General features: G+C 43.6%; 1 protein-coding gene across 1 annotated transcript in view; it reads right to left on the bottom strand.

Annotated features, from left to right (window-relative positions):
* The window catches only part of NFATC2 (nuclear factor of activated T cells 2), a 139427-nt gene that overhangs the window by 104308 nt on the left and 14023 nt on the right, over positions 1–21096 (bottom strand). Inside the window, exons 2-3 of the mRNA XM_066624149.1 lie at positions 18542–19577; positions 15367–15535 (exon numbers count right to left, since the gene is read on the bottom strand). Of these exons, the coding sequence (XP_066480246.1) occupies positions 15367–15535; positions 18542–19577 (1205 nt within the window). The remainder of the gene's footprint in view (positions 1–15366; positions 15536–18541; positions 19578–21096) is intronic.

Raw genomic sequence — 21096 nt, forward strand, 5'->3', positions numbered from 1 at the left:
CCTAACTCTCCCAACACTCAATTTTAGTGGATGTCCCCTGGTTCTGGTGTTGTGTGAGAGTGTAAAGAGCATCTCTCTATCCACTTTATCCTTCCCATGCATAATTTTGTATGTCTCAATCATGTCCCCCCCTCAGGCATCTCTCTTCAAGGCTGAAGAGGCCATTGTCCATTTTAAAATTACAGTGGTTATATACTGCTCGGGTCCTTAACTATTCCACACAGTGGAGGAAAAATTAGAGGAAACATTCGTAGGGAGATGCTCAGCTTGGGACTTTCAGAGGTACACATGCTGCAGCAGTGGAGACACTACTCACTCGTCAGTGAACAAGGAAGATGTGGGCCTCAAACATTCACATCAAGCAACCAACTGGGATGTCCTTCCACCATCTTCTTTGCATGCTGGCTCATTTGCAGCTCATAAATGTGGACTAGGCCAACAGTATCATAACAAACCTAGTCCCATTCAAATGTAACTCACAGATCCAACCAGCCAATGAAAAACACAGATGTATGTTAAAATTCATGTTCCCAGTCACCTTAATCTAACTTACAGAACCAAGTCCAACATGGACTTGTGTAAATTATGCAGAGATCACTATGGACCACCTGCTCATGAAGAAAAGGGGGATTTAGAGCTATTACTTACCTCCCATCACAGCCATGACATGTAGAGCCAACCATCACATAATTCTGGCATTGAGTTTTGATGCCAACACTTAACCTTCCAGAAGCAGAGACTCTGGGAGCACCAGGTGACCATGATGGCCATTGCTACCCACTGTGGGTGGAAATCATCCCATAGACGCAGTCTCCAAAGGTGTTTGCATGGTTTTTGTCACATGTCACAGAGCTCCAGCTCTGACTAAAAGGCGGAAAGAAGCTAAAGCTTAGCTCATTTTCCAGCTCTGATCTAAATCTGTAGCAGAATGAGGTAACAGAACGAACTGTAATACACAAGAATGTCAGGCGACCCTTTTTAGTTGTGGTTTCTAAGCTTGTGTTTAAATTAATGCTGCTTTTAAGGTTTATTGTGTTATTAGTCCACTCCTACGGTATTGCTGTTAGCTGGTTTTAAAGTACAGTACCTGTAATTGTACTGCAGTTTAGATAACTGTTTTTAGTTATTTACAAATTTATGTTTTTATTGTGCTCTACACCACTTTGAGCTGCAGAAAAGCATAACATCCTTTGAAATAAATTATAGGTGGAAGTACCATTTTTGAATACTCCCCTCTCACACTCACACAAACACACACACATACATACACTCTCCCTGCAAGAGAAAACTAGCAAAGCAAGGAGACAATGGCTGGCCCAACCTACTCCCTGCTGGGCATATTAATTTTATATTTGCAGGGAGTTTTTTTTTGTTTGCTTTTACATAGGGAAGCACTGCCCATCTATACTCTGAAGTGGTACAGAACTTCTGACAGCTTGATCCCAGCTCATTCTGATGAATGTATAGAAGGGCCTTTCAGTGTTTGGAGGCAGGGCTTTGCTATGCACACAGAACCACTTGGATAGAGCAGCAGTTCTCAAACTCTCCCAGAGTTCAAGAACCGCTCTAAGTGTTTTCAGGGGCAGGGAATGGCGGCAACACGATCCCCAGGATCGCACCACTGCCAGGGACACAGGGACTGTTCTCAAGCTTACCTGCATCCCTGCTGGCTTCTCTGGGGTGTGGAGAGCCCCACGGAGCCCTCTGTAGGGCTCCCCGTGACTTGTAAAAAAATCAGTTGTGACCCAGTTTCAAGTTGCAATCGCGAAACCAGAAGTGGGTTGCAATTGCTTTTTTTTTTACGCACAAAAAAACAACCTTTTTACAAGTTGTGGGTAGCCCTTCAGAGGGCTTCACAGGGCTCCCCAAACCCTAGGGAGGCTAGCAAATCCTAGGGTAGCTGGAAGGACACAGGTAAGCTTAAAAATAGCCCATGTCCCCAGCAGCGGTGCAATCCTGGGGAGCGTGTTGCTGCCTTCACCCACCCCTTAAGGGACCAGAGACTGAGGTTCTCAGGCTGGGGTGTAGTGATGCCCCAGTTTGAGAACCTCAGGGTTAGGGGATAGCTGTAGCAGTCTCAGTCAGTCACAAAGACTGCAATGTCTTGGACAGGTATTTGCACTGAGGTCAAGTCTAGACATGATCACTCGGTAAAGGTGTCAGTATAGGCATACCTTGAGAAACAAAGATCATTGCCAGAGACCAAGCCACTACCCTTGACTAAGCACCCCATTTCATCCAACGACAGAGAAAGACAGATGGGAAGGATGAGTTCTTTAGAAATGGAATCCTGAAAAAGATCTCACTTCCCATATTATAAAGGTGAACAATTCACAATAAGCCTCCCCCAAAAGTGTATATATAGACTAGACTGCAGAAAAACCAACTCATTTGAGTCACATTTACCAAAAAGGGAAAGGGACACCAGACATGATGTGTACCTTTCCATATTCTATTTCGGGATTTTATTTCTTTCGGTAGAAATGAACTGGGGTTTTTTTTCAACTTTTGCATAAAAGTTGTAATATTAAACATGACTAGTCTTAGACTGGTCTGTGACCCAAGGAAGTGCTAGGCACTCTGGCAGATAAACAAATAACATCATTCAGAAAACAAGGAGACTTTTATTGGTTGATTTTATTGCAGCAAATTGATTAAAAAAATAAAATGGCATGACTAAATTTGCCAAGCTGCCCTTCATACATAGGAGCTTCGCTTCCTCATCAGTGGATCAGAATGTGAAAAAAATGTACACGCTCCCATGTTCAGATCTGCAATTATGTTAAGAGTGCGCATTAACTGGAATGTTTCAGTTGCACACATTTAGCAGCACTGAGTGAAGAAATGGCTTCCCTGTGCCAAACTAGCTGTTTAAAAATGCCAGCTGAGTCAACAGAACATGATTAGGGAGGGGCCATAGCTCAGTGGTAGAGCACACACTTCATACACAGATTGTCCCAGGTGCAATCTCTAGCATGCAGAAGGTCCCAGGTGCAATCTCATCTTTCTGCCTGAGACGCTATAGATCTGTTGTCAATTACAAGTAGACCACAACTGGCCTAAATGGACCAGTGGTCTGATGCTGCTCCAGGAGTAGTTATTTTCTATGTCTATCGTGCTGGCATTATGGCTCACGTTGAAGACTGGTTGACACACAGGGTAAGATTTAGGTGTAAAAAGGAGATGCAGTAACACAGGATGAATTTCCTTTTATTAGAGACTAAAAGACCTCAGCAGGTTTAACCTGCAGACAAAGGAGGTCAGAGAAGATGAGTCATTAGAACAATATTATGATATCTGTTATCTGGGCAAAGAGGCAGGTTTTAAGTGGTGTTCATTATTTTTATTAGCAAGGTCTTATTAGCAAGATATTAGCAATATCTGATGGTATTCCAGCAGTGGCTATTTGCTGGCATCTCCTTGGCGTCTTCCTGAATTGAGAGCCCTTTGGAGGCAGGAAATAATTTTTGACATTTCTAAATCACCTGAGAACATTTTTTGTTGAACCATAACCATATTTTAAAGATGGCTGCATGTAGAAAGTTAGCATGGGGAAGACATTAATGGGCCTTCATGCAGGATCCTTTTTCTCAATACGAGTGCTAAGTCTACATCTGGGCATTTGCCAAGTGATAACTTGGTATCACTACAGTGCATGGTTATCTGAATTGTCTCCTTCTGTGTGGCTCTGCTTGAAATTGGAAGATAGGCTTCCTTTGACCTGTGATGGAAATCGAGTGGCCTTGGCACCTCTGAACATTTGGGGAAGAAATCAAGAGTGCATGCTTTGCATGCAGGAGGTTCCAGGCACTGTCCCCTCTAAGATGCACTGCCAAGCAGCTGCGCACTTCTAAGCTGAGCTGTGTGCAGCACAGAGTTTGGCAATCACATCATCATCACTGGTCCCAGGTCTGATGCTTGGTATTTCCAATTAAAAGGATCCTCAGCAGCAAAGCTGGCGAAGAGCCTTCTCTACCTTTAACACCGAGCAAAGTAGACAACAGTGGGAAAAACTGACAAAGGATTTGGTATAAGGCAGTTCATATTGTCCTACTGACACACCACCTCTGCATTTGATCTTCTGATGCACCTCCTAGCAGACCAATATAGCCAGATAACCAGCTTGCAAGCACACCATGGCAAGTTACTACTTTCAACTATAAACCTGGTGAGCGTGGAATGGATTTTTGTTAAAAGTAGTGGTTACTCTTGGGACCTTTTTGACTGTGTTTGACAGATCCCAATGAGAACATCGGTTCCATGCAGAAGAGCTCAACTATCCACTCCTTCAAATATCCTTCTGAATCCTGAAGAAAGCCTTTTCAGCATCTGTGCAGGTGGGGCATGCCAGCATGTAGTAAGTTTTTCCAGGAATCTACTGATTTAAAAAAAGGAAAAGAGAATCCCCACTGCCTACAGTTAAAAGCAAATACAAAGCAAAGTAAGAAATCATTTCCTCCTACCTCTTCCCTTTTCCTGCTGCACACAAGGAGATACGAAAGTACTCGAAACATTTTTTCTTCTAGTTTCAGAGGAATGGCTCAGGATTACAACTCATAAGTACCACTGGTTGATGGGCAATATTCATCATTTCAAATACACAAAACCCTGGCCCATTTTTGTATCAGGTACCCTGTGAGAAGAGACTAGCCAAAATAATGCAGAAGCTCAATGACCCAGAAGTTTGGAAGTGACATGATTCATGTGCCCAGTGCCTCCCCAACCTTGGACCTCACCACACATAGAACTCCACTCAGAAGCAAGCCCCATTGAGTTCAATGGAAATTGCTTCCAGTTAAATGTGCATAGGATTGCAACCTTAGGGTGCAGTCGAATAAACACCTATCTGACTGTATGCCCCATTAAACTCAATGGCATTTACTTCTGAATAGTCATGTGCAGGATTGTGCTATTACTGGGCAAAATGTCCTTTGCAGCAAAACACCATAAGCATTAACACCATAAGATTTCCATTTCTGCCTGCAAGATAACTGCGCTGAAATGAAATATGCATTTCTCTGTTTATTGCATAACTTAATCTGTATCCAAGATTCAGATTTGCCAAGAATTTGGATTTTCAAGGAAGAGGGACAGCTAGAGTGGTTGAGAGCACAGTTATGGAGACCAAAGGCCAAACTACATACAAGGTTTAATGCCATGTTAGATCTGAAGGGCTTTGTTTTTCTATAGTCAATAGCGCGATACCATAGTCTTTCGAGACTGAAGGTTGCCAATACAAAAGACAATAGCAACTGCAGGGTGGAGGCATGCGAGTACAGTGTGAACGAAGAGAGGCGTTTACATCTGCTGTGGCTCCCATCTGAACGAACACACACACACACGCACACAGTATTAAGTAAATAAAAACTAAGCCCTGGGACAAATATGGAGAAGATCAGTGGTTCTCACACATTTAGTACCGGGACCCACTTTTCAGAATGAGAATCTGTCAGGACCCACCGGAAGTGATGTCATGACCGGAAGTGACATCAAGCAGGAAAAATTTTTACAATCCTAGGCTGCAATCCTACCCACACGTGCCCAGGAGTAAGTCCCGTTTACTAGCATTGTTCAAAGAATATACAGAGTAGCTTGTTAAAAGTACAGGTCTGTAACATTTCCCCAAATGCAGTCAGGTACCATGGGAGCATCAAGTCTAATATATTAAAAATAAAATATTGAAATGAATGGGGACCCCCCTGAAATTGGTTCATGACCCACCTAGTGGGTCCTGACCCACATACACTGGAGTAGACAATCTGAATTGGGCAAAAGTGAATGCAAAAGGTTCAAACAGCCTTCCCACAATCATTATCAAGACTGAGCTCCCAACTCACTTCTGTCAGCTACTACTGACCAAAGATTAATGATGCATTAAAACTTCAGGGGCAGTATGGCCCTAAAAACAGCAACTGGTAATTATATGGCACACTAAAGGCTGATCCCTGAACACAAAACCTAATCCTGCCCTGTCCCCTCTTGAATCCCTTATCCAAGGCTGCAGCCAGACTTTATTCCAGAACCATGAGGACTAGTGATTTGCTTTCTTAGCAAATAAAGAAAAAAAGCTGGTGAAATTCCCACAGTCTCAAGTTTCTGATAACACTCCTGTGAGTAAGCATAGGTGTCTATAAAAACCACAGTTCAGCCCTGCGGTTCTGCTCTACTACAACAGTAATCTGCTGAAAACATATAAAACATATAGAGCTAGGGAGGGAAATTTGCACTAGTCAATAGTGAACTCTGACCTGAAATTGCAGGAGAAGAGATGCCACCGTACTTCTTGAAGAAGCAGTGAAATGGCAGGTGAAAATTACTGACCGAGTTTCTTGGGTTTTGTTAAGAAAGCCTTGCTTCGTGAGTCAAAAGGCTGAATCCCTAAATATACTCACTTGGAAGTATATTTAGGGGGGCTGCGGATAAGAATAGGCCCTCAGTTTGGCTGTACTTGTCGTAAGAGGCGACTAAACAGCCACCGGGTAGATGGGACTCGTCAGCCTGGGAAGGCACCTCACCTGAGAGAAGGAAAACTCTGATCCCAAACCTCCACTGCCTTGTGGCTACATTCAGATATGGAAAAGGCTTCAGGAGTCAACCTCACTGCTTGAGGCAAAATCCGGAGCCGGAGACCCTGAGGCAGTTCATGGCTGAACACAGTCACGTTCTGGCAACTCCTGCGATGCCGCTGGAACCAACCGTATTGCCTTTCCTCTGCCTTTCCATTGGACCATTTCAGCGACGTGGAGAGGGGGGATTTGCTGCATGGGTAACAGCCTATCTTCCATACCTACTTTACCCAGGCTTCGTGCACTGGACAGGACACTCTGTTCCAGAACCACTAATCAGAGCGTGACACCATAGTCTTCCGAGACTGAAGGATGCCAACATAACTCACTTGGAAGCAAGCTTCACCAAAATGCAGATTGTAAAACAAGGTTAAGCTTAACCTCACTTTGGATTAGCTTGATTCTCACTCCCCCTGGGATGTTACATTGCTGTTCTGTTTTTGCTACAGTTTTGTTGAGCTGTATTGCTTTTGATGTTTCTAAACTTGATTGCTGCAAGCCACCTGCCCTTCCAGAATAAGGGAAGGGTATGATTATTTCAATAAAATAAAAGGAACTAGGCTGGCAAGCAATAATCTTATTAGAGCTAAACAAATGTTAAGGCATCAAGAGACAAAAGACATCATTTGGTGTAATCTGCTTTTTTTAAAAGAAGTTTGCTTTTGCTAATTGTTGTCATTTCCTTCCTCTTGTTCTTTCAGCATTCAAGCACTGGTGCACATCACTCTGCATCAGACTCCTGAGGTCTGTGTGGGTAATGTGATAATAGCCAGCAGGCTTCATAGTAGGAGTTAGTGTTTTGCAAAGGCTGTGGCTCCAATCTGCCAAGGGTCTATCACACCAGTACAGTCAACTCTCCTTATACACTGGGGTTAGGTTCCTGGAAAATCTAGCTTATACTGAATCAGAAGATACTGAAACATTGATCCTATGAGATCAAAGGGATTAGGGGGAGGGGGAGCTAACCTGGTCAGGAATGCTAGTAGCAGATAGCTTCAAAATGGTCACCACAAATAGCTTCAGGATGGCCGCAAATGCGGCCATTGGCCACAGATTGCTGAGAACAGGCAGTGGGTGGTGAGACAAGAGTTAAACTCTTATTCCCACAGACAAGCAAGTCTGTGAGATTGGAGTGCACAGATTGAGAGAACTGACTATATACAGAACACAACTCCAGTGGCTTCCCCATTAGTGAAAAACAACTACAGAAAAGGGCAATTTTCAGGGGAGAAACAGCAGGCCACAGTAGACTTAACCCTGTCCCTACTGCCACTTATCAATGGCAACTCTTCCTAGAGTTCCAAACATATGTTTGGAAGGAAACACAGGCTGGTAATAGGACAAAAACAGTAGCTGTAGGGGTGTGGGCAGCAGAAAAACTATCCGGAACTGGATATTTGGGAAGATGCAAAATATACACAGTACATTAATGATTGTTTTTTATTGCCTCTGTCTCCTACTGGGCTTTTCACAAGGTGACCAGACACAATGGTTGGTTGAGCACCTATAAACACTGTATAGAAGAGGGAATTTTGGCAGACGGACCTTTTTAAACCCTTGCATGTCAAGCTGCACCTGCCAAAATTCCCTCTTCTATACAGTGTTGTACACTCTGTCCTCCATTGCATCTGGTCACCCTGGCTTTTCAATAGGAAGACAGACTTAATTTGCACCAGAGCTTAACCTGAAAAATGGTTTACAGCACTCAAGGCTAGTTGTGGCACATGCAAAATTAACAGGTACTTCTGAGCACATTTATTGCTGGTGAGTAATCACAGTTCACCCCATATTTCTGAGTTTAGGCCTTGGCCCATCCCTTTTTACAAACTTCTGTTCCTTTTGCTGGTAGAACTTGGCAGGGGTTTACCAAGAGGCAAAGGATGTGTATGCCACATCCTCTCTGAACTGAATGACTGTGCCAACCTGCAGGGAAAAAGCTTCATGTCAACACCAGCCTTTGTCCTCAACACAGAGGCAGTTGTTGCTATTCTCGGCCCTCGAACAAGATGTTAAACACACAAAAGCTCATGTCCTCATTGAATGCAACTCGCCCTGCCAGAGGCTCTAACTTTAACAGTCAGACAATTGTTCTGGTGTTCTAGGAGTCCCCTATCAGCACACGCTCCTCTGTGGAGTGTGCCAAGCTCCTGAGATCAAGCATGCAAAGAGGAGGAAGTAGCATCAGAGAGCAAAACCGCAAGATAAAGCTGGGGAGGATATGAGATCCACGGCTGTGCAGCAGCTTGTCTTCCCCCACCAAAGTCAAGCTTCCATGCAAAAAAAACCAAACCCTCTTTTTAAAATACAGTATAAATAGCACAAAGGTCACATAGCAATAGTTGATTCAATATAGTGGGCTTTTCCTTCCGAAAACTTTAACTTGAGCAAGTAAAAGGGATGTAGGGGTGTGGAACATATCCCAATGCCCACATTATGAAACTGCTGAATGTATCAGCCAGTCTGACTCTAGTCTTTTAGGACTCAAGAGAGGCCAGGATGCTCTCTCACACCAGGTGGGAATAAGCACAGAAAAGTTAGGAAACTCATGTTATCACTGTTGCTAATTATTGCTGTGCTTTTCTTACCTGACATGGAAATGTCACAAACTGCACCTTGCATTTTGTGACCTTTCAGCTCAATTGTTTGCTTTTTTCCCCTCTTACTGATGTGCACAAAGATACATATCTTTGTGTATCTACATCTACAGATAGAGGCATGCCAGATGCAGCCAGCCTGAAAACTCAGGCTAGCACATCATGAATTTAATGAACTGGACGTGAATCCACAAAAAAAAAATGGTTGGCAACCTTCAGTCTCGAAAGACTATAGTATAAGCCTACAGCACCCGGTATTCCCAGGCGGTCTCCCATCCAAGTACTAACCAGGCCTTACCCTGCTTAGCTTCCAAGATCAGATGAGTTCAGGCATGTGCAAACTTTAAACCAAAGAGGGAATGGGAGTGTGCTGACCAGCAGTACTTCCCTGTGCCAACGTGTTTCATGCTTATGGCCCGTTCTCACATCGCATTCAGCACTCCGTCGACAGAGGCCAGCACTGAACCTAGGGAGACTTCCTTCCTGTATTCTACAATTCTGGGCAGCTAGGGTTTTAGACAGCAGGAAGTGACTCCTGAGGTTCGGTGTTCCAAAGAGTACGCGTACATCTATACTGTGAGCATTTACAACATGCATGGCACCAAGGTGGTAGCATGTGTATGGCAAGCCCGTGTACTCCTATTTTTCCTTCTACTTGTGTTCAGCCTGAACATGGCTTCAGGGCAGGAGGTCTGGTCTAGAGGGTAGAGCCTCCGTTTGCCTGAAGATAACATCCACAAGGTCGCCAGTTCGAGGCCACTGGCACCGTGCAAACTTGAAGCAGCTGACAAGCTGAGCCGAGCTATTCCATCTGCTCTGAGCGTGGGAGGATGGAGGCCAGGATGGAGGCCAGATCAGAACGAAATATCTGAATTGTTGTGGCTCTTGAAAGATAGAGCCTTCTTTCAATTGTAAAAATCCCTACGGGGATTTAAATAAGCCTGCCTATGTAAACTGCCTTGAATAAAGTCTTGAATAAAGACCAAGAAAGGCGGTATATAAATACCTGTATTACTACTACTACTACTACTACTACTACTACTACTACTGTAGAGCTGCATCTTATGTGGGGACTAGCTTCTGAAGTAGTATAAAGTGAAAGTATAGTCAATATGGCCCTTGATAATCCCTTAAATTGCAGGTGGTTAGGGGCCATGTTGTATAAAAAAATATGCTGTATCTTTAAAAATTAGAATCACACTATGAGAGGCACATGGGAACTGAGACCAAATGAGGGAATTGCAGTTTCTTGTCTCTCACCTTAACCTCGCTCTGGAGCATACACTGATTGAGTGGAACAGTGGGCAGAATTGTATATACAGGTCCAGCCTTGTTATACACAGATTTTTTTTATACACTGATTTGACTCAACATGAATGGCCACTGCAAATGAGAAGGAATGTGCTGATCCCTGGAGAAGGGGAAAAATGTACCTTTAAAATCAGTTTTATGTGTGATTAAAGCAGTTAAAAAACTGTTGCAGAAGGACAGTCATACAAGAGATTACAGGTATAACCTAAGTATCCACAGATTTTTCTATCTCAAAGCTGATGAGAAGGGCCCTTTAAATTAAAGAAAAACAGTCTTTTGCCAGAGAGAGCAGCTGACAGTTCACCAAACATTCCCTCTCCAGGCACAAGGCAAACCCCTACCTTCCCCCTGAACTCATGAAGAAAGGCTAAATGGCAGCCATTACCACCTCCTTCTTGCTGGGGCTCCTGGTGAAGGGAGGGATTGCTGCCTCCTAGTGAAGCCTAAGCGCATGGAGAGAGACCTCTGAAACCTCAAGAAACCTCTGTTTGCTTTACAAAGGTCATCAAGGCTGTTTTTTAAATCACCAGAGCAAAGAAACTTTGTTTAAATTGATTTGCTATAGTTCATTTTTTGCCATCCACAATAACAAGACTCAACCTATAGTTGAATTTGCATAAGTCAAATGCACATATTATGTGACTCCACTTTACAGTCTTTTATGGCCCACAGTCAAAGACTCTCTTTCTGCAACAGACTAACAAGGTTATCCCTCTGGAAGCACACAGTGTGTCCATGTCCTCCATTGAATTTAAAGCCTTCCCTGGACCTCCCAATGCTTTGTAAGGCATTGAAAAGTCACCTCTGGTTTCCCTGAGAAACCAGAAGTCATGTGTTTTGAGTCGGTCCATGGCCTCTGCTGAGCTCAGAAGACCCTCCAGAGGCAAGAGGAGTAGAGCCCTCTTGCCTTCAGAGGGTATGGGGGGGGGCCTGGACTGGATCAGCAAATAACTGAATCCACAGATACCAGATCTACGGATATGGGGGCCGCCCTGTATAAATAACATTGTCTACATGCAAACAAGTTATAAAGGAACCAATCTCCACAAAAAATAATAAAACAAAGTGACCTAAACAGATCAAATGCATCCATATATCTGATGATCAATAAATCCATGGCACATTTTACCTGACTAGAGTAATTGATGAATAATCTTTTAAATATAATCAATTCATTGATGAATATTTTAGCCATAGCGGACACACCTTTCTCCTTAAAAACTTGAGATGGTATGACCACTCTAATAGAACCTGGGGTTGAAGCACTAGCATGGATCCAATGACATTGTTGCCCACTGCTGGGCAGCACATGCATCAACATGGGCTGGGTATCTCAGGGCCCACTGCAGGATGGGCATTTCTGCAGCCAACCAGAGTTACAGTGTCCAAAACTAGACGTGTTAGGGCAAAATGGATGCCATTTTTGGAATCCTTTCATTGCCATTTGGATTAAATTTGAAGAGCAGGTCTATAGGGACCTTACACTGACGTGGTGACCTTGGGCAATCACTATCTCTCAGCCTTACCTACCTCATAGGGCTGTTGTGGGGTCACTTAGGAGGGGAGAAACTATTGTCACCACCCTGAGCTCCTTGGAGAAAGGGCAGAACAAACATGTGAAAAATATACACTTCAGCCAATTCTGAAATATCTTAAGGACTCTGCATTGCTTTTGCCACCTCAGTCCCAATTGTAGAAGATCTTCTTGCTCTAAACCCATTCACCTCTCTGCTATGGAGTCAAGAACCCAATTAACCTGTCCTACTATCTCTTTACAACTATATAACATTTTACAGTAGGCCATCAAATATCTTATTGACATAAGTGCCAACTTTGTGTATCGTTTCAGTAAACTCCTGTACCCTTATCACTCTCCAACGGTTGCCAATTTAAAAAAAATAAAGAGCTTCCTTCTGGCGTCAACAAAAAGACTGTAGAGGGAGGGAGATATGACTGTTAGCTAGGTGATAATTGGTTTATAGTACCAAGTCCCTTACAGGTACAGGTTGTATTGGTCAGCATCACCACAGCAAAATAATGAGAAGCCAGTAAATGAAGCTCTTCCCACTCCCCACCTTCTCAAACAGGAATCAACATTAAAGGGTAATTAAGACAGACAATCAATAACACAGGCCAACACACATTTTGCTTCCTTAAACGTTACACCAATTCCTGGGTAAATTTGGGGTGCTGATTCCAAAAATGGTGTCCATTTTGCCCTAACACGTCTAGTTTTGGACACACAGCATAGCCTCTTTAGTGAATGCTTCAAGCAGCTTCCTCGTGAGGAAGCCTACACCATGACTTCCTCATGAGGAGGCTGCTTGAACCATTCACTAATGAGGCTATACTATATCTCCAAAACTAGACGTGATAGGGCAAAACGGATGCCATTTTTGGAATCAGCACCCCAAATTCATATCAAACCACCATAAAGTCTGAGAAAAACTTTTCTGACCCTCAGTTTTGTAGGCCTGTGTAATCAGACTCCCATGCTCCATAGGAATTTTGTCATTGATAACAGATGCCTCAAGCAGGAAGCTTTTAACTATTGTGATCCTGGTCCCTGTGCTGCCCAGGACCAAGACCACAAAATGCCAAGAAAAAAGGCAGAGAAAAACCAGAAATGATGTTTTTAGGTCTTCTAGAAGCCTCAGAAAACCTACTGGGGGGGTGGGGTGGCGAGGCCACGCACAGCCTCCATGGCACCCCAATGGTCTTCTAATACCCTTTAGCTTTTCAGTTGTTTTTAAAGGGCAGTAGGGGGAGGGTTGCCAGGTGGCACCCCAAGACATTCCCCCCCCAACTCCCCCAGGTACGCCTGTGGCTTTAAATTAATATTACAAGGGAATTTTGCTGAATAGGGCTTCACACTAAGCAACATAAAAGGGGTGTCGGCACTGATGGGCAAAATAATGCTATGTTACGCAATGTGTGGAGTTACCATTGTAATTTAACTTCTAGGGGGCTGCAGTTGAGAAATGTCTCAGCAGCACTAAAGGGCCTTGAGGTAGAAGCAGCTAGCATAGTGTTTCTCAACCGGTTGTACTTGAGGTGGTGCTCAATGGTACTCATAGGACCCAGAGACGCCTGGCAGCAAGACCAGTAACACAACGTGACAATGAGCAGTAGGAGCGCCAGCGTGCACTTTCTGCATGCTCGAAAACGCTCATCCATCCACCTTGAGCCTCATACCAGTGTTGGTCACGTTGCATCTGGCCTCCCAATCTGGAAGTAATTGATAACGACATCATCACCAGTTATTTCCCATGGTACTCCCAATAGGTGGACCATGCAAAATGGTACAGTGAGGGACAAACATTGAGAAACACTGAGCTAGTAGCTAAGAACATAAGAAGAGCCCGCTGGATCAGGCCAAAGGCCCATCTAGTTCAGCTTCCTATATCTCACAGTGGCCCATCAAATGCAATAGGGAGCACACAAGACAACAAGACACAACCTGCGTCTTAGTGCTCTCCCTTGCAGCTAATTAAAAATGGAGAGGGCTTTTCATTTGCAGCTACTTGCAGCTGAGCTGAAATGTTGTGCAAATTAAAATTTTACAGGATTTCAGAACTCTTCACACTTCACATTTTCTCTTTGTCAACAATTTAAGTACTATCAGCTTAACTTGTATCTTACACAAGTGTGTACGGTCAGCATGTAAAGCAAAAAAGCATGTATAGTTGAAACTCCCTTCAATCCAAATACACTATATGTACCGTCTCTTTAAGAACTAAAAGTACACTATGGGAGACAGGTGGGAACTGAGAGAACATCAGCTACATTCGCTCACTTCAGGCTCGCTCTGGGACAGAGAGTATGAGGGAATTTTTTGCATTATCTAAAGTGTTTTTCCTTTGGCGGGGGGGGGGGAGAAGAGAGTCAGTGGCAGACCTCCCCAGCCGAGGCAAAGGTCTGCAATGGTGCCCCCTATGGGATGCTGGCACCCCCAAGCTCGAATCCATTCCCCGCTCACCAAAATGTTGCAGAGTCTTGCACAACAGTGGGACACATTGGGGAACCCTCTTGAGGCTTCCCCGATGTCTTAAACTGTGCTTTCAGCAAACCGGAAGCACAGTTTCTAACTATATTGGAAGCCTCGGTGAGGTTTCCACGTGGTCCTAGAGGTGCGTGACGCTCCGCACCCAGAGCATTTGCGCCATTCAGTGAATGGTAGGTCTGCCACTGCAGAGAGTGCAAGTATTTGAATTTGTGTGAGTCTATTATGCACAAGATGTGGGCTGACTGCATTGGTCAAGACTAGCCAATTCATTTTTAAAAGGCAACCATGTTTTGGTCCCGTTTGCCTAACTGAATACATTAACATCTTGTCATCTTCTGGGATCTTGGAAAGTTAACGTGATGTTGTAATTCTTTTCATTATTTCTGTTAATTACAAAATGCATCTTTTGGAGTCAATGGCACCTCTTGAATTAGAGGTGGGAGAAAATGGTGGTAACAAAATAAAAGTACTTAACACCACTTTTGCATTTCTCATTTTTGTGTAAAAAAAACCAAAACTATTTTATTTGCTGTTTTTATTATTTAATTGGGGGGGGGGGCGTTGGTAATGACTGTGGCTGCATCTGCAGTCACTATACTACTTATATCACCTACCCAGAACACTTTTAAAGTGATTAGAATTTACACTCCTAACTTTGGAATACACCGAAATCCATTAAAAAATAAAATCGTTTTCTCCCATCTCTTTCAATAATAAAAGATAGCATACTAGAACAAAGGCATTTTGCTAGCAAGAGTGGAACACCATTGGTTCTGCAAGAATTTGTATCATTCCTATTTTTCAAACAAGTTGAAGTTGAATTATGAAAAGGAACTAAGTTCTCCAGGGCGTCCCCTTCCAGTTCATCAGTTTTAAGGAAGTCTCTTACCTGGACCACAGGGTGCCCCCCTGTTGGTGCTTTAACTGCCCCCCGGCTCCCTTCCGTCTCATAATGGGCACGGTGATGGGGTTTCGGCTGCACCTCAATGCGAAGTTCATATGAACCAGAATGACTGGAGAGAGGCCACTCAAGGGGTGGGAGAGATTGCACAGGGATGCTGGCCATCAGGAAAGAAATTCATTGGAACATAGTTATAAAATGCATAAGGACAAAGAAACAACACGAAATACAGGCTGTAATTTTTATCAAGACCAAGTGGAGAAGAGGAATCTGGTCAGGCCAACACTCATGGCATAGTTAAGACTGGATGACTGCAATGCACTCCACCTGGAGTTGCCTTTGAAAGGGGTCTAAAATTTAGCAGCTCCAGAATGAAGCACCAGCTAGAGCTTGAGGCAGAGCTGGTTTTCTGAAACATACAACCCTCTTGTTATTCCCTCTGCACTGGCTGCTGGCTCAGATCCAAACCTCAATTTTGAACTGCTGCCAGGATAGCTCGAGAACAGGTTCCTCGAAGGACTATCTCCTCCTGCATAATTCTGCCCATCCACTTAGATTCTTGGGGTAGACTCTGCTCCACAACCTGCTCCACCAGAAACATGGTTGGTGGGGATACCTTTTCTGCAGCAGCACCAAGGTTCTTGAACTTCCCGCCTCAGGAGCTCCGATGGGCATTCCCAAAACATTTGCAGTGTTTGGGGCTGGCTGGCTCATAAAATGGGGCTTTTAAATTTTTAGACACCATTTTATCTGCTAAATAAAGTACTGGCAAATAAAGTACAGATAATTATTGCAGTGCTATCATTTAGTTTTATTGATTTTGGTTTATTGTACATTTTTAAAACTGTATTGTTAGCCTCTCTGAACATCTAAGCAGAAAAGCCAGATATCGAGATTTAAATACACTGAAATACTGGGTTTGACTATACCAGCAACATAAAGACCTGCAGGCATAATAGTAGGCAATCCTTAACCCGTAGCCACCTAAGGATTCTTCCCTCAAAAATCTCACCCCATGTGCCAATTCTTCACCCCAATTGTCCTCCACCTCCCATACCCTCAACAAACATAGGTTTAAAAGCACATTTGCTAAGGTAATATCTAGCCTCCTTCTTAGGACAGACCCCTGGTCTATTTTCACTTAGTTCTAGTAAATTTATTCATCCTACTCCTTAGAAATAGACTTGCAGCTATGTACAAGAAACACTCGTAGAAACACACATCTGTGCACAAGTGCAATAATCGAGAGGTAAAAATTCACATGTGCACAAATTTGTACTCTTGCCTTTGGTGTAAAGAGACATGAAGCTGTCTTAGACCAGACCACTGGTTCACTGACCTGTCCAAGAATGGTCTGGTCTAGAGTCTTTGGCAGTCATCTCACCTAGCCCTGCTATAGGTGAACCTCTGAACTAGAGGTGACAGGGACTGAACCTTGGGCCTTCTGTGTGCACTTCGTCACTGAGCTATGGTGTCTCCCCTAGTACACTATGGGAAAAATTTAGGAGAAAGGTTGCAAGATTCCTTAAATGCTACAAAGATGCCCAGGAATTCTTCCTCCCCTCTCTCCCTCCCCTCCCATCCATTATGTGTGGAGATAATACTGTATTATGTCACCTAACAGGGTCCTGGAGAAGGACTACAGTGGAGGAAGAATACAGCATAAAAGCTACAAGGCAACTGGGGCACTCTTTGATGTTACAGAAAGGCACAGGCTGGAGCTATGAATGGACATACCCTAAACTAGACATTATTAATATTTATATACTGCCTTTCAACAGAAAAGGGCCTTATCTGTTGTGGCACCACGTCCTTGGACTTAACTTCCAGAAAACTTCAGTCCCCTCTCTATATGGTTTCCCATGGGGCTTAAAAAACATTTTTGTTTCACTTGGCTTTTGAGGAGGAAAGAACCTCTTCGGGATCCCTTTTTAATTTAACATCTGTAGGTTTTTGGCTGCTGTTTTTACACTATTTTATTATCTATGATTGCTGTTTTTACAGCTTTCAGCTGTTCCAATATTGTTTTAAATTGTTTTAATTGGTTTCTATTCAATTTTTTTTATCAACTGCATGTTTTATTCCATTTTTATTGTTGTACTCTGCTTTGAGTGCTGGAAAAGCAGTATAAAAATTTGTTAACTATAAAGTAATTCACAGAGCGGTTTACAGAGCCAAATATATTAAGAAGTGTTCCCTATCCTCAAAGGGCTCACAGTCTGAAGAGAAATGCATAAGAGACACTAGCATCAACAACTGGAAAAGAAGTCATGCTGGGGTGAAAAGAGACAGTTGCTCACACTGTGAACCACTGTGTTGTCTCCTGGGAAAACAAATTGTTACAAAGTTCTCAGAACATCTACAAACATGAAGGACCGAATTCAAATGAAGCAGGGATACATAAAATCCAGATTTCCAGAGAGTGATTAAAAAGCCATCTGTTCTGGAACAGCAGCTAGAATTAATCGTGTTTTAATTAGCATTTATGTATTACATGTTTGTCCTACCCTTCCTTCAAGGAGTCCAGCACATATTCCCCTTCCTGACCCATCCCCCCATATAAACCCTAGGAAACAGGCTTGTCTGATGAACTTTTCAAACCCCAAATACTAGTTACCTGCTGGAATTTGTTTTTACTAAGATAACAGCAGATCAGGAAGAACAGGTCTGCCCCAACCCACCACATTACTGGAACACTTATAAAATTCTCTACTGCAGTGGTTCCCAAACTTTTTTAACCGACGGCTCCCTTGACCTACTGGGCCAAGGAGCCATGGCTCACAGTTTGGGAATCACTACCCTAGTGTGTTGTGTACCATTAGGAAGTTCTTCCTAATATGCAACTGAAATCTGCCTTCTAATTTAAATCCATTTGTCCCTGGTTCCACCCTCTGAAGCTACTGAGAACATAAACTACCCCTTCTTCCATGCCCCTCAGATATTTATAGTTATTACATCCCCTTCTAACCATCTTTTCACCAAACTAAACATGCCCAACTCATAACCATGCCCAACATGGTGAAAACCACTGTTTGGGAAAAGGTATCTTACAAGACTATAGTGCATGCATAATTCGAACACAGGCACATAACAGGCCTTTCACAAGTCAGGGCCAAATTCTAGAAAATTTATCTGAGGAATGACTGCAAGACACACAGCTTACCTGCAGATAGGTATAGCAGGCATCAGCTGCTTTGGCCAAGATGGTGGCACTAACAGGATTGACTCAGGCGGTGGGTTCCTCCGGTCATCCTGCTCACAATGCCCAATGTATTCAATAGGCTGAAGCACGTGACATGGCATGTTGGCTTTGTGCGAAGACATTGGTGAAGGATCTGGGTTGTTTTTCCATATTTTTGTAGGAACTCCGCAGGAGGAATCTGTGGTGAGGTTGCTCATTGCATCCATGAGGCTAGAAGAGGTGGACAACTGGGTGTAAGTGACTGAGGACCCGTCTTCTCTCAAGGGGATCTGGGGAGAGGCCTGTGGAGAGGGGGTCCTCGATTGCCGCGGAGAAGTAGAAGGCTGCTGACTCCCGTAGAGCTCGGTGCAAGAATATCTCCGCTTCGCGCCTGGCGATGACGACCTTGAGTTAGGACGTGGCGATGGTGAACGTGGCCCCAAGCAGGTATCCTCCACGATGGTTGCTTGTGGGGACATTATTGGCGAGGTTCTAGGGGAATAATGAGCATGGGTGTTTTGAAACTGTGGACAAAGGTCATCACTAGGGCCATTATTTGGTGAAACGCATGGTGAGGTATAAGGAGAGAAATTTGTCTCTGAAATGAAGCTTGCAGAGGACCCGCTGCTGGGAGGGCTCAGGCACAGCGGTTCTCGGTAGCTCTCAAAGCCAGGGACAGGCAGGGTAAACCTTGGGCTAGCGGTGGCCGAGTTTGACTGATGTTCTACCAATAGATCTGTGTCTCTGCTGTAGAAGGGCCCCCCTGAGTGAATCAGTTCATAAGATGGAGTTATCTCAATCCTAGGGCTCAAAGTAGAGGGACCTGCCGCCTTGACAGGGTCCAAGTAGCATTTTGACCCTATGCTATCTAGCTGTCCGCGTCTGCCCATGTGATCTGCCGAAAGGCTAGACAAAGCGAAGGGGGTGTATGACTTGAAGCCATAATCCGAGGCATCGTCATGAGGGTAAGAACCTCCAGAGGGTGGGCTGATGATTTTATGTGAAGGAGTCGGTTCTTCTGGAAAAAGAAGGGTCGCTTTTTAAGACTAGACATACCACCGCAGAAGCTGAGCAATCACGGGTTAACAAGAAGGCAATAGCGATAGTGTGTTAGGAAAAGATTGCAATATCTTTACATACTGATGTCAATTGCACTTCGACATCTCCACAACAACTGCCAAGATGAACCCCCTGCTAAACATAGGAACTGTGAGACTACTGGCCATCTAACTCAGACGTACCAATACAGCTGAGGTGGGGTGTTTCCCAAGCCTACCGAGAGATACCCGGGATTGAACCTGGGTCCTTCCACATACAAAGCAGTTGTTCTACCGCTGAACTACAGTCTCTCCCCAAATATTTGTTTGCAGAAAAGCAGCAGCAATACTAAAGGTTATATTGTCGCAATTGAGACCCAATGATCTTATTAGCTCCTGAAATATTTCAGGATTTTGGGTCACTACACGGTCAATAGCATCCAATTACGTTGCAGTATTTACCCAGATATTAAATATACGAGCTCTGAATTCACAGTCAAGTTTTCCTTATTTGATTGCTTTTCAAACAATATAACTAGGTTTTTACAAACGGTTCAAGATTGCCTAGAAATCTTCACTCTTGACATAGAAACACTTCTTTCCCAGTTACAAATCTGTACAGTCTGGCTATGCGTGGACACTTGGCAGTCAGGGATATGAGCTCAAGAGATGCTCACACACACTTTGTACTACTAGACACAGAACTTCCGTTCTGACAATGAAAATAGGTTCCGAGTAAACTGCCACACAAAATTAAGCACTTACCCTCCAGTTAATCACTCCCTTGGACTCTGGAGCACACCAACTATTTTCTGGCTTCCTCCCTGTTTGCAAGCACTTTGGATGTATGCAGTGACTTACATCCAGAGAACAGACAGATTCTGCTATCTGGCCAGATGCCCTTTCCCACATCAACAGGCTCCTCTGCTCAGTGCTGCTTGCTACTCTCTGCTTATAGTCTCTGCTGACTATATCTACCGGATCGATTCCACAAGGTAGAAAGTCAAATCTATGCAATCTGCAAAGCACTTCCGAGATTCACCAACACTACATCCAACTTATAATAGCCAGCATGAGGCAGTTAAAGGATGACATCTTCTCTAAATTACACTTAAAGTGACAAGGATCATCTTTATTCTATTCATAATACCATCTGAAAGTTCCCAAGTCATTTCTGATTCATCAGCATTCTCTGCAAGAGACCAAACCTATCAACTTAGGTATTTGTTGATCTGGAAACTTAATCACTTGGCTAGGTAATAGCGCACAGCAAAAGACACATCCATTTTTTCTTAGAAAATCTACGTGGAAGAAGCATTGCCAATTCAATATAGAAATGACATGACCTCGTTTCCCTTCTCCCCTCCCTTAAGATAAATATAAAATATATATCAGATATGACTGAAATATGGTGGATGGGGCAAAATGGTCATTCCCCTGCAATCCCCTTTTCTATCCTCTTAGTCACTTTCTTTCAATTTTTGCTGATTTTTAAAAATT

The sequence above is a fragment of the Tiliqua scincoides genome, chromosome 4, assembly GCF_035046505.1.
Source record: "Tiliqua scincoides isolate rTilSci1 chromosome 4, rTilSci1.hap2, whole genome shotgun sequence".
NCBI lineage: Eukaryota > Metazoa > Chordata > Lepidosauria > Squamata > Scincidae > Tiliqua > Tiliqua scincoides.